This window comes from Pan troglodytes, chromosome 10 (assembly GCF_028858775.2).
Source record: "Pan troglodytes isolate AG18354 chromosome 10, NHGRI_mPanTro3-v2.0_pri, whole genome shotgun sequence".
Classification (NCBI taxonomy): domain Eukaryota; kingdom Metazoa; phylum Chordata; class Mammalia; order Primates; family Hominidae; genus Pan; species Pan troglodytes.
In genome coordinates, this window is record NC_072408.2 from 111,412,553 (window position 1) to 111,439,577 (window position 27,025).

A 27,025-nucleotide genomic window follows, 5' to 3' on the forward strand; every position below is an offset into this window, starting at 1 on the left:
TACCTCCTTTTTGGTGGAAATGAAAAATGAAGTCATAAATTAAAGAAAAACACAACATAGAATTTTTTTCCGTCTTCTTGGGGCAACTGGAGGAACAAAGAACCAGTGTTTCTCTGTACAGCCTGATCAAATTCTAATGGCTTTAATGTATTGACATTTGCCTGCGATTCCCTCCTCCCCAGGGAAGACTGTGGGCATGTAGCTATGTTTGGAGCTTGTACTACTGACCCCGAGAAGACCTGGGGCAGTTCTCTAGGGCAAGGGTTGGCAAACTCTAGCCCAAGGGCCAAATCTGGCCCACTGCCCATTTTTGTTCATTGGTGGAAAAAACTCAAAAGAAGAATAATATTTTCTGACACATGAAAATTAGATGACATTTTCCCAGATTTCCCTGTTCATCAGTGAAGTTTTGTTGGCACCCAGCCACACCCATTCATTTCTGTATCGTTTGGGGAGGATTTCACACCACAATGGCCCTGCGGAAGAGTTATGACAGAGACTGCAGGGTGCAAAGCCTAAATACTGTTTGGCCCCTTACAGAAAATTTTGCTGACCCCTGCCCTAGGAAGTCAAGGAAAAGGAAAGAGAAAACATGGCATCTTGTTTCTAGGCATTGATGATTGACTTTCAGAGTTTCCACATGGCTCAAAGTGACAAGTCAACGGAGGCTCACCTGAGCAGTAGTTTTTCCTCCGGAGACCTTCCAGATGTCATCAGCTGCTTGTGGATGACTCTCCTCCCTTTCCTGACCTCAGATTGACTTCTAAGCAGAGGTCCCTGGGCTAACCCCCTGCAGCCAGCCCTCCCAGTCATTTGAGCTGCACCCTGCTTGAGGTCTGGTCACTCCTCATCAGTCCCCTTGATAGCCACAAATAGAGAAGTTCCCGCCTTCCTCCCAGGGGGATCTAAAATAGCTTCTGAAATTTGTCACCAACACTTTTAAACTCTGGCTTTTGGCCAGGGACAGTTTTAAGCATTCTGCACATAGTAGTTACTCATTTAATCTTCACATCCAACCCAGGAAGTCAGATGCCCCTGTCATTCCCATTTTACAGACAAAGAAGCAGAGACACAGAGAGGTTAGGTAGTTTCCTTAAGGTCACACAGCTGGTAGTGGTAGAGCCAGTATTGAAACCCAGGCTGTCTGTTCCAGGGAATGTCCTGCTGTCCATTCATTGCCTCTGTGGAGCAGGTGAATTCTTTAGGCTCATGAAAGGATCTAGTTTTCCTTGTTCCACTCATGCCACTGTTGCACCTCAAACCATAAGAGAACTGCCTCATACTTGAGAAGAAAGCCCCATTTATTCTTCCCCCATCTCTCTTTTTTCCCTCTCTCCTTCTTTCCTTTCTTCCTTCCCTCCCTTCTTCCCTCCTTCCTCCTTCTCGGCTTCCTTTTTTCCTTTCCTCCTTCCTTTCCTCCCTCTTTTCCTCTCTCCTTCTTCCCTTCCCTTCCTTCCTTCGCTTGTTCCCCTCCCTTTCCTTCTCCTTTCCTCCTTCCCCCCTTCCTTCTCTCCCTCTCTACTGCTCTCTTTCCTTCCCTCCTACCTTCCTTTTTTCCTTCCTTCCTTCCCTCTCTCCCCATTTCATCCCTCCTTTCCTCCTTCCTCCTCCCTCCAACAAATAAGGATCAAGCCCATGACTATGCATTACATAATGCATGAGGGGCTGCACAGAGTGAACAAGAAAAATGAAAAAGAAAGAATTCATTGCCATTTAAAAAGAGCTCTTGGTGGCTTCAATGTTGGTGGGGTTTGAGGAGATCACTTATTCCCCCTCTTTTATTAATTGTAAGTACCATCTCTGTCTGGAATCATAAACTCTTGTCTTTTCTGCTTCATGCTGATATTTTCACTAAAAGTAACATAATTTAGGAGAGGCTTTGGGGAGGCTGGGCCTCTGACCTATCCAGTGGGAGGAGCCTCCTGGGGAAGGACCTGCCCATTCTCAGAAGCCCAGCTTCCAGGGACAAGGAATAAAAGGTCATTGACTGTTGCTGGAGAAGTCTGCGGAATCTTAAAATGTGTTACCAAGCCTGGTGCTGGGTAGAACTTGCTGTCTTGAAGCAGCCATTACGCCATCTTTTGTAAGTGGTTTCATTTCAATGAGCTTTAGATGCCTGCCCTGTTTTCTTAAAACACTTGCTGGGGAGACTTTTTAGCATGATTTAGGTCCTTCTGGGTGTGGAGATGCCTGAATGTTGGGAAGACAGACAGCAGCTGTGCTGTTGGAGAAGGGACAGTGTGGAAATCTTCCTTTGCTAGAAGCTGGTTTTCTCTTTCTTTCCTGCCTGTTTCTTCTTCCCTACTCTGCGCCTTTTTCTTTGACAGACAACAAATCTTTGTTGCTCATTTCTGATGAGCCTTCACTTTCTTTCCTCAGTCATGCGGAGGAATCCCTTTGGTGTGGACATCTGCTGCCGGAAGGGGTCCCGAAGCCCCCTGCAGGAACTCTACAACCCAATCCAGGTAAGCTTCAAGCACTCTGTCAGCATGTGAATTTTTTTTTTTTTTTTGGTGGGTATGGATACTAAAAACTCCAAAATTGTGGTCTTTGGGGGATGTAAAACTTCCTTTCACAGCCTGGCATTTTACCTTCAGTGGTTGCTTTCTCTGTCACCCTTTTTCTATGTAGCATCTCTGAAAAATCTAGCAGGGGATGTTTAGAATTAGAGAAATGCCTAGGTTTAGTGCTAAGCATTCAGACCTGCCCAGGGTTTGAACTCCTGAGATTAACAGTCTCAAGTCCGAGCAATGGGACTCGGGAATTAAAGGTCCACCAAAGCTGTGCAGTCTTCCCTTTGGTATCCCCAAAGGAAGAGTTGCACATGGGTACACTTGACACCCATTCCCACATCCCACATATTAAAGCCCAGTGATGCCCCACCTCACTGTGCCAGTTTGGCAAACTCCCTTGCGAGCAGGGACCTTTTGCTAAGTGACTGCCTCAGTAAATCTAACTCGTTAGTTTAATGAGGCAGCAAACGTGGCCTCTGTGCCATCAATTATGAAAAGAGCTCCTCTTTGAGCAAAAAAAAAGCTCCAACCAAGGAAAAGTGTCTTCTGTGGAAAGCTAGTGCAAAGTTAGGAGGCCTGGTTGCCATGGCAACAGCCTCAGTGGTGTGTGTGGGTCTTGATGTGGAGACTCTGGGGCTGATCCTTTTGTAGGAACATTAATTAGCACTTGATGCCCAGAACTGGTAAGTGAGCAACTAGCAGCAGCATCAGTGGACCTTCGATAGCCGTAGAGAAAGAGGGAAAAATGTACTGCTTTGGCTACAGTCTATGACTAAATTTAATACTTCTTTGGACCAAGGTACCTGGTGGAGGAAGATAATGCACGGGCCTCAAAGGTGTCGAATTTTTAGAACTCTTGTAAAGGGATGCACTTGAGAACTATCTGATGCCCCCTACCCCCCTTCCCAATCTCTCACCTGCACTCCCTTCTGGAAAAATGGACTCCTGCATTTATGCATCATGGGTGGCCTAATTAGGTTAACTCATGCCCTGTCTTGAGGTGTGACTTGGCCAGATTAGCCCATTAATTGCCAGGTCAGTATTGCCTGAGGCTTCCTGTACCGGGTTCGGTGGTGACTCAGTGGGGAATTTGATAGTTGGGTTCCCTTTGGTGCTCAAAAAATCTGCATATTATAGGCAGGTCTCCCAGCCTGTCCACACACACCCTGCCCTAAGGAAGAGGCAGAACTGTGCTTCAACAAAGGATAGGATTTCTGGTAACCCGTGTCGAAAACAACACAGGCTCCTCAGATGCAAACCATTCCCATCTTTTTGTTGATATCCTCTGTTCTCAGATCATTTTCTCCTTCAAAACAAAACTACTGAAACACTGCTGCAAATTTTATGGGTAACATATGGTGTCATGGGAAAAGCTATATCTGAAGTCACCGCCCCTGTGGATGGAAGGTCCATGGACTGCGTCTGTCCTGTTCACTGTTGGCTCCTCAGTACCTAACACAGGGCTTTCAAATACTTGTGATTCAAAACATGAAAGTCCAGGTTCAGATCCTGGCTTCATCTCTAACTAGTTGTGCAACCCTGAATATATGATGAGTTCTCTTTAGGGGTCAGTTTTCCTACCTAAAACTCTCCCTGGAATGTTGGGAGGATGAAATAATTCTGATGTGTCAGGGGCTCTGTCAGTATGATTTGTCATTTTTGTGGTCAGGAGGGTGGCTTCCATATCAGAAGCCTTGACTTAGGAGTCAGACCTGGGTTCAAAGCCTAGTTTCATCATTTCTTAGCTATGTGACTATGGGGTGTTTACTTAACCTCTCTGAGATTTCTTTCCTTGATTTATAATGTGGCATGAACAATACCTGCCTTGCAATGTTGCATGTGGTGATGTGTCTTGCTTGGAGCTTCCTGTGGAGTTTGCTCCTTCATGGGTTCATTCACTCCTTTTTTTCATTCATTTCTTCATGTGCTGTTACATGTACCTAGGAACATATAGCTTAGTAGCTTAGCAGCTTAGCACTGGGCGCTGGGCACAAAAGGGTGGAGAGGGTGTGTGCTTAGCCTTTTGTGGCTGGTAACTCTGGGCTCAGAGTTGAGGGGAATGAGTTGACTGGCGAGGCAGACTCTGCTTGGTCCCATTGTAAACCAGTCATAGAAGAGATGCCTGTCCTGGGTAGGGGCCCTCTCTTCCTTCCGGTAGTGTTCTGAGCATTGTCTGGATGACAGACCTATTGAGCAGTAGCCTGGGACTTGGGAGGGAAACTAGGGCTGGAGAGCAGCTCTGGGAGGCATTGGGGAGGGCGTAGGTGGGTGAGTCACCATCCTCCCTCAAGGACGTCTTGGGCAAGTTGTCTGGCCCCATTAGCCAGCAACCAGGGAAATGTAGCTGCAGGAAAATCACCTCGTTTCCTCGGGATGTTTTTTCTTAGGCTGGTTTCCTTTACAAGCTGCAATTATGTTCCATCCCACGCAAGTTCAGTAAGTGGCACTTTTCAGAGAAACTGTCTTGGTGATCATTTGGGCTGCCGTGGGCCAGGGAGTTGAGGAGAGAAGGGAGTGAGAGCTTCTATTGAGTTTAGTTGGTTTTGTGTCCATGAGCCATTTGCAAACTTTGCACCTGATTGGGCTCAGTTGCAGTTTCTTGTATTTCCCTACCAGCCAAGCTGTTGAAGCTGCTGAGCCCGGAATGATGTTATCACTGAGGCAGATGACAAACCCTCTAGTTGCTAGAAACCAAACTGCTCCCCGAGCTGGTGTTTCCATTTTTTGTACTGACTGCTTATTTGGGCTTGATATATAATGGTGAAAACAGGAACTGTTTATTTTAGGTGATAAGAAACCAACATTATGACAAGAAGATGTCATCTTAGTTACTCTGTTACCAGTACCATAGGCCAGATACTATCTAGATGCTTATAAACATCTTATCTAATCCTTGTAATAATAAGCCCCAAGCTAGGTTTTATATCCCCGTTTTATGGATGGGGGAACTGAGGCCAATAACTTCATATAACTTATCCAAGGCCACAAAACTAGTAATAAACAGAGTGAAATTCAACCCAAAAACAAACTACAAATCCAAATTTCTTTACCTCTATGCTGTACTTGCTGTTACTAGCAAAGTTCTCTTGGTGGGAGTTACCCCATCCCCTCTCCAAAAAAAAAAAAACCCAGATTTTCACTGGACAAAGGGTTGGGAAAATTGGGAAATTTTGGCTATAATCTGGGAAAACTGGCTATAATATGGGGAAATTGGCTATAATCTGATTTGAGTGTACAGAGTTTTTTATTTTAGTGTCCAAGATTTCTTATTTTAGTGCCTTGCAAACCCCTAACCAATAAAACAACAACGGGGTCAGGAGATCGAGACCATCCTGGCTAACACGGCGAAACCCCGTCTCCACTAAAAATACAAAAAATTCTATGGGCGTGGTGGCGGGCGCCTATAGTCCCAGCTTCTCCGGAGGCTGAGGCAGGAGAATGGCGTGAGCCCGGGAGGCGGAGCTTGCAGTGAGCAGAGATTGCGCCACTGCAGTCCAGCCTGGGCGAAAGAGCCAGACTCCGTCTCAAAAAAAAAAAAAAAAAAAAAAAAAAGTTTGGAGTTGATATTCTTAGAAAAACTGTACTCTGATGTCTTATAATTTTCCTGGTTCTCTGCTGTTTCCTTGGCCCCAAAATAAAATGTAATTGCCGATCAGATCAGCTGGAATCAAGTCACCGAAAGTTCAGGAGGTGTCAACTGCATATTTGTGGGCCGAGCACATCTGCGGGCCGCTCTGGCTCAGTTCAGAGGCACAGGGCAGAGCTGCATTGTCAGCCATTAATAGGGCCTAATTTCCCCTAAATGCCAGCTAGGGCGAGACAGCTTGTCCTTCTGCCCCGCCCACCTCCTGGTCCTCTCGTGGGTTCCCTGAAATCTTCACAACATCACTCATGTGGTTCAGCCCTGCCCTGCTTGGTTCTTTCTTTAGCATTTACACTTGCTCTGTGATTACCATGTTGCAAGGGGAGAGAGACTCACAGCACAGGGCTGTCCGTGAATTTATAAGCGCTGAGTCTAGGAGGTTTGCATAGGGCACAGCAGATCCAATTGTTCTAGGGGTCTCTGAGGACCAAACAGTGTCCAAGGGATTTAGAGGAATTCTGGGGAACTCCCCGGCGGGGGGGGGAAATGGCTCCAGGAAAACTGAGAATGACAAGATCTTGGAGGCCCCCACTGAAATCTCTGTTACATGGTGGCGCCTCATTGGTCAAGTCTTCAGGGTGCTAAAGTAAACTTACTTCTCCATCAGTTAGACTCCAGGAAGCAGGATGAGGAGGAGGATGAGGAGGGAGAAGGAAGGTCGGAAGGAAAGAAGGATGAGAGAGAAAAAGGAAGACAAATTACTATTTACTAAATGTATAATACATGCCAGTGACCATTCTACATATTTTTCACACGTCTCATGGAATCTTTACAACAACCCGAAGAGGAAGGTCTCCAGTAACCCCATTTTTTAGTTAAGTTAACTGAGGCTCAGAGGGTTGAGCAATGTGCCAATCACACAGCTCCTAAATGGGAGAGCCAGGCCTATGAAGCCTGGCTAGGTTGCAGGATGAGGAGAGGCTGGTGCTTTATTTTTCCCGGGTGAAAACATGCTTCCTTGAGATTCTCTTTCCCAGTGACTCAAGCGAGACCTGAGGTGTGCTCAGGACCAGTTGCAAAATTCACAAAAGCAGGGGCCAGGACTTCTGGAATGGCATGGAATGGACAATAGCTGTAAACAATTACAGGCTGGGCACAGTGGCTCACGCCTGTAATCCAATACTTTGGGAGGCTGAGGTGGGCAGATCACCTGAGATCAGGAGTTCTAAACCAGCCTGGGCAACATAGTGAAATGTCGTCTCTACCAAAAATACAAAAATTCGCCCGGCATGGTGGCTCGTGCCTGTAATCTCAGCTACTCGGGAGGCTGAGGCAGGAAAACCTGGGAGGCAGAGGTTGCAGTGAGCCAAGATCATGCCCCTACACTCCAGCCTGGGTGATAGAGTGAGACTCTGTCTCAAAAATTAAAAATAAATAAAATATATATATATAAATAAAAATTGCAGATTTATTTTTTGCTTAGTGAACCTGATAGATAGCCCAGTGAAGGACAGGCCTTTGTCTCCTGGCTGGAGCTGTCAGAGAAGGAATCACCCCTGAGAATTCTGCCATGGGATAGAGCATCTTGGTGACATTTGGAAGCTGGGCTCATTGATTTCATTGAATGTTTTAGATTGATAAAAGCTTGTAATAGTCCAAAGGTTGTTGGGGCAGTTGCGGGGGACTCTCTTAGCCCCAACCTAAATAGCTTTTTCAGCAATGCTTGACAAAATTTGTTCCTTCTATGGACACTTGTAGAATAAACAGAGGAAAAGGGCGTGGGGAGGAGAGGCACCTAGGTCATGTAACCTGATAAGCGGTATATAATAGAAGCTTTTTGCAAAGTTATGAGAGAATCAGGAGTGAGTGGTTAGCCTCTGAGGGGCGGTGCGCAGTGGGGGCCTTTATACAGGATTTGAGTCCGGTCTCTGAAGACACAGCACACTTCCCCATGTTAAAGAAGAGAGACAGCATCACAGAACGGGGAACATCAGCGAGGCCACAGGGAGACAGTCCATGGCGCATTCAGAGAACTGTGAGGGGTTTGTGGCTGGAGTGAAGGTGATGCCAGGGGCGGATCGGAGAGGGGGCAGGAGTGGCAGGTTGGTAGCATGTGGATCGGGTCATGTCTGCCATTCTGGTCATTTCCATTTCATCTGGTTTTTACCTATTGGCAGGGTTGGAGGTCACGAGGAGCCCACAAAAACTGGCGTGCATCTTATAACCTAGCTTCTCCTTTGGCCACTTGCTAACTGTGGGGCTTCTCCAGGGCAGGTAATGTCCCCTTCCAGGCCTCAGCATTGTCATCTATAAAATGAAGGGGTTAGACTGGATCAGTGTTTATCAAGCCTGTGGTCCTCATATTAGGACCACTCTGGGAGCTTTTGGGAAATGACCAGTGCGCAGGCCTCACTGCTGGCGATTCTGATTTTATCGGTCTGGGTTAGGGCTGGGGTGTTGATATTTTTCAAAGCTCCCTAAGTGATTCTAATGGGTAGCCAGGGTTCAGAAGCCCTGAGTTGAAGGGTCTTTAAGCACCCCCTACTCCCTGGTACTAAAAGTCTTTGATTCTAAGATGACCTATAACTTGCGAATTTAGGGAGGGAGAAGCAGGCTGGCAGGACCAAGGGAAAACAAAAAGAGAAAGCAGACAAGCTATGTATCTGCCTTTCTTCACATTCCAGGACACATAGTCCTCCTGTGCAAATAACTCTCCATCTTCCTGCACCCACCTATCACCAGACCCTCGGCTGATAGAAAAATGCAAGTTAGTTCACTAAAACCTTGGCACTATCAGTACTGCACAAAGCCCTCTTGAGCACACAGCACAAGCACCATCCTATAAAATCCCCAGCAAGCCTTTGTCTACTTGCAGTCAGTTCCTCTCTTGCTGACCTGCCCATTGCTCCCTTGCAATGTGTTTTCATACTTTTTCTAATAAATCTGCCTTTCTTTACCTACAATTCCCTTGGTAAACTCTTTTTACCACCCACATGACACCAACCCCAGAGAGTCACAATGCAGGACATAACCCATTATGTGAAAAGCAACTCAAAGCATATATGCTGAGGTTGTTCACTCTACGTAGTTTCTACTGTCTTTCTATATGAAGGCTCTGTGTCTGTGTTTTCCACTAGGACACAGAGATCATTGTCCCTCATCTACTCCATTTGGAGGTTTGTGGGTTCGATGCCTATAGTGCTAGACATCCAGCCAGCAGCATGTGGGCCAATCCGAGATGCCAAGTCTTCAGCCAAAGTATTGGGAGGAGCCCTGTGAAAGGGACCCTTGAGCCACTTCTATCTTGAGCCAGTAAGAAGGAAAACTCAGACTTGCTCCAGGCCAGGCGTCAGATGGACATTTCTGAAGGATCAGTTACAATCATAGAAATGAGCATGGAATGAGAAGGGCCCTCTGCCTTTTGAATGCTATTCAGGAAGAACGATGCTGAGTGGTCACATATGCTGGGGAAGGCATGAAAGAGCAGACTTTGTACTGTCCCCAACTCTGGTCAATTAATCCCTTATTTACCAACCACCTGGTAAATGACGAGTTCGTCTAATTATCTTCTTTGACTCAGCAGCTGTCTACCAGCCAAAGAGGGATTAATTGATTTGGTTGTAGACCGACTCCTTATGCAAAGATAATGCTTACTGCCAGCCTGGCAGCTGGCTGGCAAAGATGAAATATTACATTAACCTGATCTTACACACAGTACTTGGGAGAATGCTTCATTATTAATTGCAAATTACAATAGACTAGTGAGGCCCATTGCAAAAAACCACGGACAGTGAACTACCTCTTTCACTGTGGCTAGTGGATTCATTATTCTTGAACCAGGGAAGCTTCCCGGTCAGATTTCCAGTCAAGCCAGGAAGGATTTCCAGTCAAGCCAGGGGACATGACAGTCAAACACAATTTGGGTTTAGAGGAAAGGATTGGATGCCTGAAGGAACTGGGGAGTCCCAGCCCAGCTGTATGACCGGGGGCAGTCACTTACCCTGTTCAAGCCTTGGTTATCTGTAAAATCAGAGCTTGATACCAGTCTTGCAGGTTTGTGAGATTCAGAATTCTGTATGAAAAGCACCTAGGACAGTGGCAAGGTCAGAGTTGGTGTTAATCAGTAGCCATTCATTTTCTGGATGGAGTTAGGTAACCTGGGCATTTTCTTAGGGGTCTGGCCCCTTGCTGTGCTCTGTAATATAGGCTCAGACATTTTGCACATGCACATTTGGAATTTTGTTGAATAATAATAAGATGGATGATTTCCTCTTGCCTGGAAGCTACTAGCTATCTTCATTGTGAGTACTTCCTAACAATTTTGATTTATTTGTTTCTAGCAGAGTCTGTATTGATCAGCAAGCTTGATGCACTGATTTATAAAGCCATGAGTGCCTCTCTCTCTCTGTGTGTGTGTGTGTGTGTGTGTCTGTGGTATGTGTTACATATATGTTCACTCAACCTTTATTCTATAAAATGTGCAGATGCAGCTTTCATATTTTAAAAGTCTTCTGTGGGCGTGTCTGTTATACTCCCAATGCCTAGTTAGGTACTCTGTAATGGTTGCTAAATAAGACCTCATCTCTGGGTTGTGTTCATGTGAAAGCATTGATCTCATTGATTAGTCCACATTTAACTCAAGCTTTCTTTATAGGCAGTCGTTCTGCTTCAGAAACAGAGGTTTCAGGATCAAGCCTAATTTGATCCAATATATTCAAATCTGGAGAGTAAGCTCAATGCGCTAATGGAGTTTTTCTGTGTCAGTCTGTATGAATATAATCTGACATATTTAAACTGGAGAAGGGCATTCAAGTGACCAAATGACCTCGGCAATTTCCACATGGTAACACAGCTGTACAATCTGCCATTTTCAGAAAGTTATTTCCTGAATTACCCTCAATTATAAGAGGCCTCCACATAATTTGATTTTTCTGTAAATGACACAACTCAAGTAGCTTCTCAGCCAATTGGATTTTAACCTTGTCAGAATGGATAGAACTGAAACAAAGCCCTGGCTTGTTCTGAAACTGACCGTAGGAGAGACATCGGGGGTGAGAGGGTGGCGGCAGCATGCATCTTCCTTTCCCAGTGGAGTCTGTGGGTCTGATGGACCACGCAGATCTCGGGAGAGTTTCCACCCCATCTTCACACTAGTTACTCTGAGATCTGAGGCACATGGCTGAACCTTTTTGAGCACTGGAGACCTTGTTTATAAAACAGGAATAAAATGCTTGTGGTTCAGTTATTAAGTATTAAATTAGAAAATATATAGAATCCCAGGCACATGGCAAGATGCCCAGTCAATGCTGATTTTTTTATTTGCATGCAAGAAACCTCCTCCAGGAAGCTCTGATTTTTTTCTTTCCCCTCCAAGCTCCGGTGAAATGTCCTTCTAGAATGGTGCTGCCCACTAGCAATATAATATAAGTCACATATGTCATTTGAAATTTTTTGGTAGCCACATTTTGAAAAGGAAAAAGAAGACAGGTGAAATTAAGTTTAATAATATTTAAATTTTAACCCAGTGTACCTAAAAATGATTATTTCCATATTTAGTCAATAAAAAATGTATTAGTATATTTTATGTTTGTGTTTTCATGCTAAGTCTTTGAAATCTGATGTGTATTTGACACCTACAGCACATCTCCATTGGGACAGGCAGTACATCAAGTGCTCAGTAGCTGCACGTGGCTTGTGACTGCTGTCTTGGACAGTGCTGGTCTGTAAAATGCCCCGTTGTCCCTGCATCCTGCCCATGTTATGACACTAATCTCACTCATTTAAAACGATTCCACCAGGCTTTGCGCCCCTTGAGAGAAGGAGCTATGTCTTTCTTATTCATCTTGGGGTGTCCAGTAGCTACTATGGGCCAGCCCCAGAAAAGGTACCTAGTGGATGTTTGGGCAGTGAATGAAGCCATTTGTTCCTGTGCCTCATGTGACTTCAGCATGGGGAGGTGACCAGGGCTTCACTCCCCTAGAGGTGCAGAGGCGGCTGGACACCAGGGTGGACGGTTTCCTGGGACCCAGTGAAGAGTATGGCGCTTTTGTCCCAAGTCTCCGATTCATGCTGATGCCCGATGTTTCCCCCAGAAGTTCCTTCCGGAAAGTGTAAGTGTGAGTATTGTGGAAGGGCTAACACTTTGAAACATATCAGTCATTATATCTCAACTTGGATTTCATAAGACGTTATGTGACTAGTGTGCGACAGGTGTGAGGCGGTTGGAGAGAATAGGAGCAGGGGATTGGTTGCGTGAAGGAACTGGGGAAAGCAAATCACGGGACTAGGAAGTGATTAGGGGGCTGCTTAAACCCAGACCCCACCCTCCCTTGCCGCTTGGCCCACACTCAGCCCTGTTTCTCAATTCCTTCCGCTCCTACCTCCTTTCCTCCTTCTTCTATAGTGTGTGGCAGGCAGCAAATACGCACTGCGTGAAATGGAACTGGAATTCCCTCACACCCCAGCCTGCCTCCCTCACTGATTGCATATTCACTGTAGTAGTTCGCTGGGGCTGCTGTAACAACATGCCACAGACTGGGTGGCTTAGACAATAGGAATGTATCATCTCACAGTTTTGGAGGCTGGAAGTCAGAGATCAAGGAGCCAGCAGGATTGGTTCCTTCTGAGGGCCGTGAAGAAGGGCCTGTTCCAGGCCTGTCTGTTAGCTTCCTGGTTTGAGGGTGATCTTTGGCTTCCTTGCTCTGATTGCTGCCTTCATCTTCACATGGTGCTCCCCCTTTGTGGGTGCCTGGCTTTGTGTCCACATTTCCCCTTGTTATAAGGACACCTGTCATATTGGAGTAGGGGCCCACTGACCCCAGTATGACCTCATCTTAGCTAATTACATCTGTAATGACCCTATTTCCAAATAAGGTCACATTTGAAGGTGCTGGGGTGAGAACTTCAACTTACAAATTTTGGAGGGGACACAATTCAATCCCTAGTGCTTACTGTGTGTGTCGTGTTCTGCTAGATGCTACGGCTTTTGAGATAAAAGTCCTTCTGTTAGCAAAGATAAAGGATCAGGGTTGGCAGGGACATGGAGAAGGGGGAACTCCTGTGCACTGTTGGTGGGAATGTAAATTGGTACAGCCATTATGGAAAACAGTATGGAGGTTCTCCAAGAAATTAAAAACAGAACTACCATATGATCCAGCAATCCCACTTCTGGGTATATGCCCAAAGGAAGTGCAAGCAGCATCTGAAACAGACACCAGCACTCTCACTGTAGCAGAGTTGCAGCATTGTTCACAACAGTAAGATACGGAATCAGGCTGGGCGCGGTGGCTCATGCCTGTAATCCCAGCACTTTGGGAGGCTGAGGCAGCCAGATTGCTTGAGGCGCAGGAGTTTGAGACCAGCCTGGGCAACATGGCAAAACCCTGTCTCTACAGAAAATATAATAAAATTAGCCAGGCATGGTGGCACGTGCCTGTAGCCCCAGGTACCCGAGAGACTGAGGGAGGTCAGGTTGAGGCTGCAGTAAGCCATGATCATGCCACTGCTCCCCAGCTTGGGGAGACCCTGTCTCAAAAAGAAAAAAAAAAAGATACAGAATCAACTTACATGTCCATCAATGGATGAATGGATAAAGAAAATGTGAGTGAGATATATAGATAGATAGATAGGTAGATAGATAGATGGATATAGATATAGATAGATATAGATAGATAGATAGATATAAATGGAATGTTATTTAGCCTTAAAAAAGAGGGAAATTTTCAGCCCTTGGTTACAACATGGGTGAACCTGGGGGGACTGATATGGTTTGGATTTGTGTCACCCCCGTCCCCAAATCTCATGTCGAATTGTAGTCCCCAGTGTTGGAGGAGGGACCTGGTGGGAGGTGATTGGATCATGGGGTGGATTTCCCCCTTGCTGTTCTCATGATAGTGAGTGAGTTCTCATGGGAATTGGTTGTTTGAAAGTGTGTAGCACCTCCCCCTTCTCTCTCTTCCTCCTGCTCTGGCCATGTAAGATGTGCCTGCTTCCCCTTCGCCTTCTACCCTGATTGTAACTTTCGTGAGGCCTCCCCAGCCATGCTTCCTGTACAGCCTGTGGAACCAATGAAACCTCTTTTCTTTGTAAATTACTCAGTCTCAGGTAGTTCTTTATAGCAGTGCAAGAATGGACTAATACAGGGACAGTATGCTAAGTGAAATAAGCCAGGCACAGAAAGACAAATACCGCATGATCTCACTTACATGTAGAATCTAAAAAGGTTGAACTGGTAGAAGCAGAGAGCAGAATGGTTACCAGAGGTGGTGAAAACAGGGAGATGTTGGTCAAAGGGTACAAAGTTTCATTAGACAGAATGAATAAATTCTGGAGATCTAATGCACAGCTTGATGACTATGGTTAATAATAATATATTGTAGACTTGAAATCTGCTAGGAAAGCAGATCTTAAATGTTCTGACTACACGAAAAATGATAACTATGTGAGGTGATAGATGTGTTACTTAGCTTGATTGTGGTCATCATTTTCACTATCTATCTCTCTATCTAAGCATCATGTTGCATACCATGAATATATATAATTTTTATTTGCCAAATTAACCTCAATAAGTCTGGGGAAGTTTGTGCTCTAATTGGGGTGTCAAGCCAGTAAACTGACTGACCATTATAAAATGAGGTCCTGGCCGGACGCAGTGGCTCATGCCTGTAATCCCTACACGTTGGGAGTCTGAGGTGGGAGGATGGCAGGAGTTTGAGACCAGCCTGGGCCAGATGGCAAGATCCTGTCTCTACAAAAAATTTAAGAATTAGCTGGGCATGGTGTTGTGCACCAATTGTTCCAGCTGACTCGGGAGGCTGAGACGGGAGGATCCCCTGAGCCCAGGAATTCAAGGCAACAGGGAGCTATGATTGTGCCACTGCTCTCCAGCCTAGATGGATTTTTTTTAATTAAAAAAATTTTAAAAATTATAAAATGACGTCCTATATGAGTTTAATACATGACGTTGGAGGAGCATAGAGATGGACCTAGACTAGGCATGTGTGTGTGTGTGTGTGCGCATGTGTGTATGCATGCATGCTTGTGTGTGTGTGTGTGTGTGTGTGTGTGTGTGTGTGTGTGTGTGTATAGAGCCTTGGTCATCCCGACAGAGCAAAGACACAGGAGGGTGGCACACGGAAGAACAAGTGACTCCACCCTCCCTTGCACAGTTAAAATCTGGCCAAGGTGAGAGGGGAGATGGGAGAGGGGAGAGGGGAGAAAGGAGAAGAGGCACTGACTGGAGGGGCTGAAGCTTTGTCCCTCCTGGGCAGGCATTCTCCATCCACACCCCTCTGCTTGGATAGAGAGGATAAGCAGGCCAAAGATGCATGAAACCTGAGTTCCACTGTAGCTCCAGACTTCTAGAAAAGTCAACAGCCCCCGTATCTCTAGCTGATCCTCTGTTGTTCAATGTCTGCATTACCGCACTGGGAGACACTTGACAGATTGGGCCTGCCGCAGGCCATAGCAGACATTGGGCAGCCCTAGAACGAAGCTGACTGTCCTTGGAATGTGCCACAGGGGTGTGACGCCCAGGCCAACTCCAGTGCTGCCTAAAATGGCCTCTTGCAACATTCCCCTCTCTTCATCTTAAATCAGGGACTTGAAGCCACAAAATGGCAAATACACAGTTCTGGCAGTCGTTTTGAGTATTGGAGAAATCGCTCTGGCCATCTGTTTTGTCTCCAGCATGTTTCTCACGGAATATCCACGGATATATCCATGAATATAACAGACATCCTGGCAAGGCAGAGCTTGGCTCTTGAGAACTCGGCAAGCTCAGTGCTTGCCTGGATTCCTGCCTCATGTCCCATCCAGTGTTTGGAGAAAAGCTCTGAGAGAAAGATGAATGTCTGAGGCCACACAGCCTAGAAGTAGTCAAGAGCACAGGCTCTAGAACTAGTCCCACGTGGGCTGAAATCCCAGCACCAGCGCCTGCCGGCTGTGTGATGTAGGAGAGCTTCTTACCAGCTCTGTGCCTCACTTGCCTCACTTGTCTCACTTGTAAAGTGAGAATAAGAATTGGCCGGGCTCGGTGGCTCACGCTTGTAATTCCAGCACTTCGGGAGGCTGAGGTGGGCAGATCACTTGAAGTCAGGGGTTCAGGACCAGTCTGGCCAACATGGTGGAAACCCCGACTCTGTCAAAAATACAAAAATTAGCCAGGCATGGTGGCGGGCGCCTGTAGTCTCAGCTACTCAAAAGGCTGAAGCAGGAGAATCTCTTGAACCTGGGAAGTGGAGGCTGCAGTGAGCCAAGATCGCACCACTGCACTGCAGCCTGGGTGACAGAGCAAGACTCTGTCTCAAAATAAAATAAAATAGAAATAAAAGAATAGCCCCTACCTTATTCTCTTTTGTGAGAATTTGATGAATCCGGACATGTGAAGTGCTCAGAAAGGTGTCTGGCACCAAGTGAAGGCTGTTTGCTATTTGCTGTTGTTATTGTTACTCAGGCACAAAGGCAGAGAGGAGCAAATGGTCCCTGGGAGCAAATGAGCAGGTGGAGGCTAAGATCACTTGGACAATGGAACTCCATCATCTGCCGGATAATCTTCCATCATCTTATAAATCCACTATGTCTAAAAGAAACACCATCTTTTAGTGCAGGGGTTCACAGCTTTGGCTGTACTTTAGAAGCAAAAAAGGAAATTTAAAAAATTGCAATGCTCAGTCCACCCAATCAGTATTTTCTATAAACCCTCAATGAACAACCAAGTTTGAGAACCACCTCTCTAGGTTTTTCCTACTCAAAGACAGATCCAGGGACCAGCAACACTGACACACTTGGGAGCTTATTAGAATTACAGAATTGGCCCCCACCCCAGCCTGCCAAAGGGAAACTACATTTTTTTTTTTTTTTTTGAGACGGAGTCTTACTCTGTCGCCTAGTCTGGAGTGCAGTGGCGCAATCTTGGCTCACTGCAACCTCTGCCTCCCGGGTTCAAGCCATTCTCCTGCCTCAGCCTGCTGAGTAGCAGGGACTGCAGGCGCACACCACCACGCCTGGCTAATTTTTGTATTTTTAGTAGAGGCAGGGTTTCACCACAGTGGCCAGGATGGTCTTGATCTCCTGACCTCCTGATCCACCTGCCTTGGCTTCCCAAAGTGCTGGGATTACAGGCATGAGCCACTGTGCCCGGCCAGGAAACTTTTTAACAGACTCCCAGGTGGTCTGCACAATCATTAACTGGACAAGGCTTATTAGAGCCTGGGAGGCCCTAGAAGAAGCAACCCTCAAGTAGGTTAGGTCACAAAGGACGAGTGGTCCCAGAGTTTGTGTAGATTGCTGAGACGGGACACCAGAAGAGGCCCTGACATCTCTTGGAAGGTAGCATGCTTCTGCTTCCAGAAACCCTGGAAAATAAAAGGCCGTGTTTATGCAGCTGTGGAGTACTAGTCTGTGGCAGGGAGCTGGAGTCCCAAGGTGGGCCAGATGGATGTGCAGCCTCTCGGTCTCTCTGGATGCAGTAAATACTCATAATTTCATATGACTCAACCCAGGGAGAAGAGAAATGTGGCATTGAACGGGTGCCTTTAGAAATAGGTCACCGCAGTACCTGTAAAAGGAGAACCTGTCCAGCCTGGGTGGTGTCCCTGGAGTGAAGGGGATTTGTGGGGCTAGAGGATAGGGTCCCCTGGGTAGCCACAGTCAGAGTTATTAATAGTTCTCTTCATAGATTGGGTTGTTCCTTCACTTTTCACAAGAAACAAGGAGGAGGCAACCTAGGCTCTCCATGCCCGCCTCTCACCTTCACTCCAGCATTTTCCTTCAAAAGACATTTTTAGGTGTCATCTTACCATTCTCCCATCCCCCCTGCATGGCCCCCAAATACCTGGTGCAGCAAATCTCAAACAATGCAGTTTTGTGGGAAGAGTATGGAATTTAGACCCCTACGTCCTGAGTTCAAATCCTGCCTCTTCCACTTACTAGCAGTGGGATTTTGAGCAAGTAATTCAACTTCTAGGTTTCAACTTCTAGGTTTCCTCATCTGGAAAGCTGGAATCACTTATTTAAGTTCAGCTAACAAGGCCACAAAGTGTAACAGTTAAAACTGTGGGTTCTCAGAGTCAGGTTGCCTCGGTTCAAATTTATACTTACTGGCAGAGCAATTTGGTGTCAGTTTTCTAATCCCTCTGTGCCTCAGTTTCTTTCTATGTAAAAACAAGAAAAACAATACCTAGCTCTTTGGATTATTTTGAAAATTAAATGAGTTGATTTGTGTAAAGTGCCTAGAACAGTGGCTAGCAGTACACAGTCAAATACATATTTTTTTCTTTCCTTTTTCCTTTTTTTTTTTTCCTTGAGATAGAGTCTCACTCTATTGCCCAGGCTGGTGAGCCATGGTGCAATCTCGGCTCACTGCAACCTCCACCTCTAGGGTTCAAGTGATTCTCCTGCCTCAGCCTCCCGAGTAGCTGGGATTACAGGTGCGCACCACCACGCCCAGCTAATTTTTGTATTTTTAGTAGAGACGGGTTTTCACCACGTTGGCCAGGCTGGTCTTGAACTCCTGACCTTGTGATCTGCCTGCCTCAGCCTCCCAAAGTGCTGGGATTATAGGTGTGAGCCACTGTGCCTGGCTTCTTCTTCTTCTTCTTTTTTTTTTTTTTAAAGCAGGGTGTTGCTCTGTTGCCCAGGCTGGAGTGCAGTGGCACGATCATGGCTCACTGCAGGTTTGGCTCCCTGGGCGCAAGTGATCCTGCCACTTCAGCCTCCCAAGTAGCTGGGACCATGGGCCTGGGCCACCACACCCAGTTAATTGTTGTTGTTGTTTTCTTTTTTTGGTAGAGATGGGGTCTCACTACGTTGCCCAGGTTGGTCTTGAACTCCTGGGGTCAAGTAGTTCTCCTGCGTTGGCCTCCCAAACTGCTGGGATTATTGACATGAGCCACCGCACCTAGCCAAGTATTTTTTTTCTTTTTTATTTCTATGTTCTCATCTTTAAAACTTTCCACTGTTCTTTCTTTAAAAGGAAAATTGTAATCATGATTTGGGTCCTAGTAAGTGTGTTTTAAGAGAAGTTTCTTTTGCCCAGTGACTTTCTTACTCCCTCACATTCAGACAGCCTTTCACTGCTTTTCAAATACATCATTCCCCATTTTACAGATGAGGCACCTGAGGCATAGAGAGGCGTTTTGTTGTTGGTGTGCAGCATCATCCAGCCTATTCGGGGAATTGCAGAACCATGATTCAGTCCAGCTCTGGAGCTTGTTTATTGCTCATGGGACCAGGCGAGGCCACCTCCACCAGCTCAACTGGGGTCGACTCATTGATTAAATGAGTGACCTGAATTCCTTTGATTCTTAATTTACTGGTCTTTAAGTCAAGATGAAACCCCCTCCCTCTCCAGTGGTTTGTGGAAGGAGTATACAGGGCTTGTAAATGGGCTGAGTCAATGCCTGCCCGCAGATGGGTGGTCAGCTGGAATGAAATGCACAGTGAAGACCATCCATGACTGTCCCAGGCACACCTGGGTGGAGGGTCCTGAAAGCCCCCATCCTAGCAGGCAGGATTCAGTGAAATGGGAGCAAGGCATGGTGGGCTGTGTGCCCACCTGCGCCTGTGCCGGCTACACCTCTCGGTTTCCTGGATTGTCAGCTTCTCCTAGAAACTCACTCAGACCCCTCCTGAGTCAGACAGAGCATCCCTGAACCAGGACTGGGTTTGCTCAGGCCAGAGGCTGTGCTTGAAACGGGAGTTGCAGAGAAGGACTTCTGTGAGCTTGGAACTTTTTTTTAATTTTCCGCACACACACAAAAATGTTAGGAGGCTGCTTTTAGATGTTTCTTTTTTGAGCTCTTCCCTGCCTAGGCACAGTAACCATGTGTAATTTTCTTCTCAATTCACTCTTCTCGTCAGGGGAGGGCTATTTTTAGCCACTCCACTGGGTCGTGTTTCGAGCGCTCTCTTCTAAGCCCCAACCAAGAGTTGGTGTTCAAACAGGAATCAGAATGATTCGGGGTCTCTTTCCTAATTAACAAGAAGCCCTAAGTGAGTGAAAGCAAGCCCCAAACAAGCACTGGGAGAGGCTGGAGTGGGGGCTGCTAATCTGGGGGCTGCCCATTTTGAAGAAGGCTGTTTACACCGATCCATAGACTTACTGGCTTTTGGTTGGCTCCGGGTTCAGAAAGGGTTAACTCATCTCGCAAACCCATTCACCAAGGGTAAAGAATTAAATTAACTCATGCTAAGCCCATGGTTTTTGCAGATGGAACATTCTGGTTTCTACTTTTCAAGAGCAACTCAAAAGTTCATTAACAAGGAGGAACTTGTAATCTTTGCGAAGGACCAAATTTGAATGGGAGAAACGGTTCCCTTAGCCAATAGGTGAGCCCAGCCAACTCCTCAGCCCGGAAGCTTTGTCATTCTATAATTGTCATTCCCGATGAGCCTTCATCCTAGGTCTGATGGGGCCACTTGAAGATCTCATTGAATTTTGTAGGGAAATTGCATGCTAAAGAGACATTTGGAAATTAGCAGGCTTGAAGGCTGCCTTGAGACATGTCCCCTAAAGGTATTTTGTCACCACAGAGAATGGCTCCCAAATGGTGCCCCCCCAGCTTTCTTCTGCTCGCTTCATTTGAGTTTCTCTCATCCATAGAACAGTTAATCTCAGTTCAGAATCTCAGCCTCGGCTCTCCATAGGTTTTCCTTCATTTTCCAGGATAAATGAGCTGGAGTTTGAAAAGAAGTGTGACTTCTTCAAGGAACTGGCAGATACTAGGGGAATTCAGAAGCAGCTGACATCCAATTATTCACGGTCATGGGGGAAAGGGATTGAATGAGAAATAGAAATCCACAGATAATCTCCAAACCTTATGCTCATCCATAGCCTTCTCTTCCAACATGCCTTTAACAGTACCAAGAAATGGGCTGATTTAGTGCTGTTTTCAAAATGGAGGTCCTGAGAGATCAGTACAGTAAAATTAATTTGCCAATCCTTCTCTTAATAAGAAGCATTGCAAGGAATGGAAATTCCCCATTTATTTATTTATTTATTTATTTATTTATTTATTTATTTATTTATTTTTATTACTTACCCAGAGTAAAGCGTCATTTTTCTTGAGCAAGTGGCAAAATGAGCTTATTTTCTTGGCTGGTTTTGTTCATTGTTTGTTGTGTCAGAGAATAGCATAGAACATGGTGACTTTCTTTTCACTAACACAAAACAAAACAAAAATGATTGGGATTCAGGCCTAGATAATCTTGAAATAAAAACCAGGAGCTAGGAGAATGACAGTCAATTGCAATTGATAATTGAGTCTCCTTCCCCAGGATATTAGTGGTGTAACTAAACCAGGGAGGAAGAAGTGATAAGTATCTTGTTAAGATAAGTCTTTGCCAAAAACAACCCATGGCAAATTGCTGCCATTTGTTATCTAATACTGAGCGCAGAGTGTAGTCTTTCTTGAGCCTCAGAAACCCTGCTTGTCTCTATCAGTTCATTTCAAATTTAACTTGCTAAATATCATTGTCCAAAGCCTTGGCAGACTTTCAAAAGCAGCATTGTTGCTGATCTCAAGCTTGACACAGTGAGATCTTGGGGAGTCTCACAGACCACAGCCCCCAGTTTGTGGGGGCACCTTGATCGAGGCCTAGGCAAAGGATCTGTTTGGAGAATAAAAGCCAAGCCAGCCTCAAAGATGAACATGTGTGGCCCGGCCTGTTAAACCCAGTCAAGGCGATGGGCTGCAGACATCCTGTCTTTCTCTGGTGCTGTCCTAGACCTTGCCATTGGCCCAGGGCCATTCAAAACCCAAGGCCTGCAGTCACAGCTTCCCAAGCTATGGTAGGCAGAATGCCTTGCCCCTTTTCCAAGCAATAAGAATATGTTACCTTATTTGGCAAAAGGGACTTTGCAAAGGCAGTTTAAGTTAAGGGTTTTAAGATGGAGAGATTACCCTGGATTATCCGGATGGGTCCAGTATAATCATCAGGATGATAAGGGAGGCAGGAGTGTCAAAGCCAGGAAAAGAGATGTTGTGAGGATGGAAGCAGAGCTTGGAGTGATGTGAGGAAGGGGGCCACAAGCCTAGGAATGTAAGTGACCTGTAGAAGATGGAAAAGGCACAGAACAGATTTTCCCTTGGAGCCTCCAGAAGGAACGCAAGCCTGCTAACCCCTTGACTTTAGGACTTGTGACCTCCAGAATGGAAGCAGTTGTTTGTAGTGATTTGTTACAGCGGCAATAGAAAACTAACATGCACACACCCCTTTTTAGTTGGAGCTAAGCTTCCCTCTCCCAAGACCAGGGTCCAAAGGAGGCCTGGGAGAGGCCAGGTCTGTGACATCAGGTAAGCAGTCCGGCAGCAGCGTGGTGAGTCTGGAAAATGGGATGCTGATGGTGGTGGTGATACTGCCTTTTTCAGAATTGTTTTGAGGATCAAGTGAGGTACTGTGAAAATGCCTGGCAAATCTAGGTATAAGCCGGCAACCCCGGTGACCCCCACAGGCACATCATGGCTTACACACCGGCAGGGAATAGGCTGAGCTGATACAACCAAAATCCTTGTACATATTCATAAGAACTCTTTGACAACCACACATTCAACCTGAAATTTTATATCAGATCACAGTTTTGTGGATAACCAAAATCCTTGTACATATTCATAAGAACTCTTTGACAACCACACATTCAACCTGAAATTTATATCAGATCACAGTTTTGTGGATGGGTTCCTATAGGTAGGAGGTACTACCACTGTTTAGTCAGTACATTTATTTTTTTTAAAAGGACAGAGTAAATATTTGGAATTAATGGTATTATATTTGTCAAGATTTTCCTTCATGAAATGATTATATAATTCTTACAGTGTTCTCAAAGTACCCGCATATAGGCTAGCTTCATTGAAACTCACAATTCTCTCAAGGTTGGCAGGGGAGATATTATCTTCCCATTTTAGACGGTGCAAAGTGAAGGAAGATCAGAGTATTAAATAACTCTCCCCAGCCAAGTAAGCTCTTAATAAATGTCAGGTAAGGCTAAACATGAACGTCGAGCCTAGAGAGGGCAAAGAGCATGCCGATTCAGAGCAGACACCCCTGCCAGGCACTAGCTGGGTGACTTTGGGCAAGTTACTTAACCTCACTGTGCCTCAGTTTCCTCATCTCCCAATGTAAGGATAATGTACCTACCTCACAGGTTTGTTGTGAAGACTAAATGAAGATAATGCAATAAAAGGCTGAGACCCATGCCAAGCACATGGTAAAAGTGTGTAATTGTATATTAGCAGCAGCAGCAGCCACAGCAATAGCCAAGGGTCAATTAACTCCCAGTCCAGTGTTCAGTTCATGATTGTCCATGCATTAAGAGCCAAAGCACCCCCAAAGCCATCTCACCCTGCTGAAGCAGTCTAAAGTGCTCAACTAAGTTGGTGCATTAATCTCTAGACCAGAGGTCAGCAGACGTTTTCTGTAAAGGGCCAGACAGCAAACATTTTAGGTCTCTGTTGCAACTACTCAGCTTTGCCCTTGTGAATGAAAGCAGCCAAGACAATATGTAAATGAATGGGCGTGGCCAGATTTCATCCACAGGGGTTCCCTGCTTTAGACTGTGCCGAGAGCCAGAGGTCTTGAGTTCAAGTCCCAGCCTCACCATACTGCAAGGGTGTTCTTGAGCAAGTCAGGAAGGCTCCCCAGAGTCAGGCCCTTAGCCTCTAAAAATGGGAATAATAATGCCTCCCTCAAGAGCTGGTGAGACAATGGAAGCTGTTTGTAAGCTGTAAAGTACCGTGCCTGATTTGGTTATTAGTGTTTTATTGCTGATGTACGGTCAAGGTCCAGGCCACCCATGGTAGATAAAAGTGCATGTGGGCTGGACGAAGTGGCTCACGCCTGTAATCCCAGCACTTTGGGAGGCCGAGGCAGGTGGATCACCTGAGGCTGGGAGTTCGAGACCAGCCTGACCAACATGGAGAAACCCCATCTCTACTAAAAATACAAAATTAGCCAGGCATGGTGGCACATGCCTATAATCCCAGCTACTCGGGAGGCTGAGGCAGGAGAATCGCTTGAACCTGGGAGGCAGAGGTTGCGGTGAGCTGAGATCGCGCCACTGTACTCCAGCCTGGGTGACAGAGTGAGACTCCATCTCAAAAAAAAAAAAGTTCGTGTGCCCTTGGTGTAAAATACCAGGCTCTATCTCGCCGTCTCTGCTGTCTGCAGTTGCATTATGAAATCAGGAAAGGGTTATTTAATTTCAATCACTTTCAACTTGTTTTGGGGTATGAGAAACACACCAGCCTCTGAAAGCTTCCCGTTGCTGTCATGTGATGTTTCTGTAGCCACAAAGCCTTGTGTAGTCTGAGTTGATCTTCATTCTGAAAATGGCAAATGAACAGAATGACCATGATGAATGGGGGCTCCTGAGAAACACAGCACTCGTTCTCAGTGTCTCAGGCTGGGGGAGTGAAGCCTGCAGCCTTGATGGAGGGAAGGTATGTGGAAAATGAATTGCTGAGTGGAATCTCATAGAGAATGGCTGCTGAAGAAAAGCATTTCAAGGAGCAATTATGCAGCTCATTAAGATGCACTCCATTCCGGCCTCTGATCCTAGGGGAATTGTCAGAGCAATTATGTGCAAACCTCAATTTTGAGGTTTGAAAAGGGGTTGGTGCATAATCGGCAGGAGAAGAAAAAGAAGGGAGACGGTTTGAAACAATGGGTATTAAATGCTTGTCACAGCAAGGAAGACAGGGATGGAAGGAGTGGACACCCTGGGTACTTAAGACTGAATGTGTGGTCTCAGGATTGCATACGGGCCATGTGGGCAGTGCATTTGGTACCCTTAATAGGACTTCTTGGAATCAAAGTGGTTTGCTTTGTACAAAGTTGTAAGCATGGTGTTTGGGATATGTTTGTTGAATGAATGAATGATTTGTGCTTGCCATATCAACTGAATGAAGGTGGGAAAAATGAATGAAGAAGTTAAAAAGGTTAAGAATTCATGTAAAATGAAGATAATAATCATACATACCTTACACGACTACTGTGAGAATGAGGTGGTATAATGCACTTAAAGCTGTTAGCACAGAGCCTGACAGTGGCAGGCTCTCAATTCTAGCTAGTATTGGGATTACATTTTCCCAGGTGTGTTAGTCAGCTCAGACTGCCATAACAACATACCACGGACTGGGTGGCTTGAACAACAGACATTTGTTGACTCGGGTCTTGGAGGCTGGAAACCCAAGATCCAGGTGCCAGTAAGGTTGGTTTCTGGCTCACAGACGGCCGGCCACCTTTTTGGCTGTGTCCTCACATGGTCTTTCCACGGTGCCCGTGCACTCCTGGTTTCTCTTCTTATAAGGACACGGTCATTCTGGATTAGGGTCCCGCCTTTATGACCTCATTTAATCCTAATTACCTCTTCAAAGGCCTCATCTCCAAATACAGTCACATTGGAGGATAGAGCTTCAACATACAAATTTTGGGGGACCCACCTCATTCCATAACACCAGGTGAAGAATCAGACTTTGCTATTGAGGTTATTAGGCCTGATCTTGTGACTAAGCAGCTATGCAAAACCTTTTAAAGCCACTAGAATCACTGTTTCCTGAGATGCCAAACTGGAGATGCCCCGGTGTTCTAGAAAAGCAAATAGACTTCCAGTAACTTATGTCCTTCTGTGTTAGTGCCTGACTCTGCTATTCAAAGATCCCAGTGACCATCCTTTTTCTTTTTCTTTTTCTGAGACGGAGTTTCGCTCTTGTCGCCCAGGCTGGAGTACAATGGCTTGGTGTCGGGTCACTGCAACCTCTGCCTCCCGGGTCCAAGCGATTCTCCTGCCTCAGCCTCCTGAGTACCTGGGATTACAGGTGCCCGCCACCATGCCTGGATAATTTTTGTGTTTTTAGTAGAGATGGGGTTTCACCATGTTGGCCAGGCTGGTCTTGAACTCCTGACCTCAGGCGATCCGCCCGCCTTGGCCTCCCAAAGTGCTGAGATTACAGGCATGAGCCACCACGCCCAGCTGGCCATCCTTTTTCTTTCCACTGTTAGACAAACAGGCAACTCACTCATGCTGTTTTTCTGAAAAAAGCAAAATTTCTGAACTGTCTTCTTAAGGAGTCCATAAAACAGGTGCCCTGGGAGTTGAAATTGACCATGTGAACCTGTGATTTTGTGTCAGAGTGAGCACTACTAAATCTCATTTTCTTCCCTGTCTTCTTTTTCATTTCCAAATCTGCCCGGAAGACAGTAAAAGCTCATTAATTTGAACCCTGCTAATTTAGAATATGTAACATTTCCTCCAAGCTCACCATGAAGAAGGAATTTGTGAAGCAAATTAATAGTGTGAACATAATTAGAAAAGATGAGTCTCGTAGTGTTGGGAGGTACCTGGAGGTGATCCAGTCCTTTTCATTGGTGGCTTGTTTCTTTTCAAATGAGGAAATCGAGGCCCTCGAGGTTTCTGTGGCTCTTCCACACTCACACAGGGGGACTGTTTAACCTCCTTCAGGACACCAGCCTAAAACACGGAGTCTTATTTGTTTGTGAAAGACACAGGCTCTTTATTAGCTGTGGGTTCCTTTTACAATGTGAACCTCAAGTACTAAAAGTGCATTTTTAAAGAAATATTCTGCATTTCAGGTTTCCCACTAATTATGACTGGCCTTCTCCCAAGTTAGTTTGAGCTATTTTGGTGAGGTTTTATAGTGATTTAATAAGAAAAGCTTTTTTAAAACCTCATAAAACCTTCTGTACAATTCATTCTGACCAACATTCCCTCTTACAATTATGTCATTAACAACTTCTTTTTAAAAGACCAGAACTTTTGTCTATTCATGTTAACCTTAAAAGCAGCATTCACCGAACCCCTGAGAAACAAGGAGAGCTATAATACTTTACAGGATTGGGGCAGAGCACATGAAATCATGTGTGAGAGAGGGTTCTGTACATTTGTTTTTCTTAATTGCCATTTCTGACTTGG

At 45.7% G+C, this 27,025-nt stretch overlaps 1 protein-coding gene across 3 annotated transcripts in view; it reads left to right on the top strand.

Annotated features, from left to right (window-relative positions):
- Positions 1 to 27,025, top strand: part of CHST11 (carbohydrate sulfotransferase 11) — a 305,461-nt gene that overhangs the window by 143,081 nt on the left and 135,355 nt on the right. For 2 of the 3 annotated variants that reach the window (XM_009426132.4, XM_001159706.7), the window contains exon 2: positions 2,380 to 2,465. In XM_009426132.4, the coding sequence (XP_009424407.1) occupies positions 2,380 to 2,465 (86 nt within the window). Of the gene's footprint in view, positions 1 to 1,912; positions 2,084 to 2,379; positions 2,466 to 27,025 lie in introns of those variants that run through there. The other variant, XM_054664634.2, reaches the window with a different exon arrangement.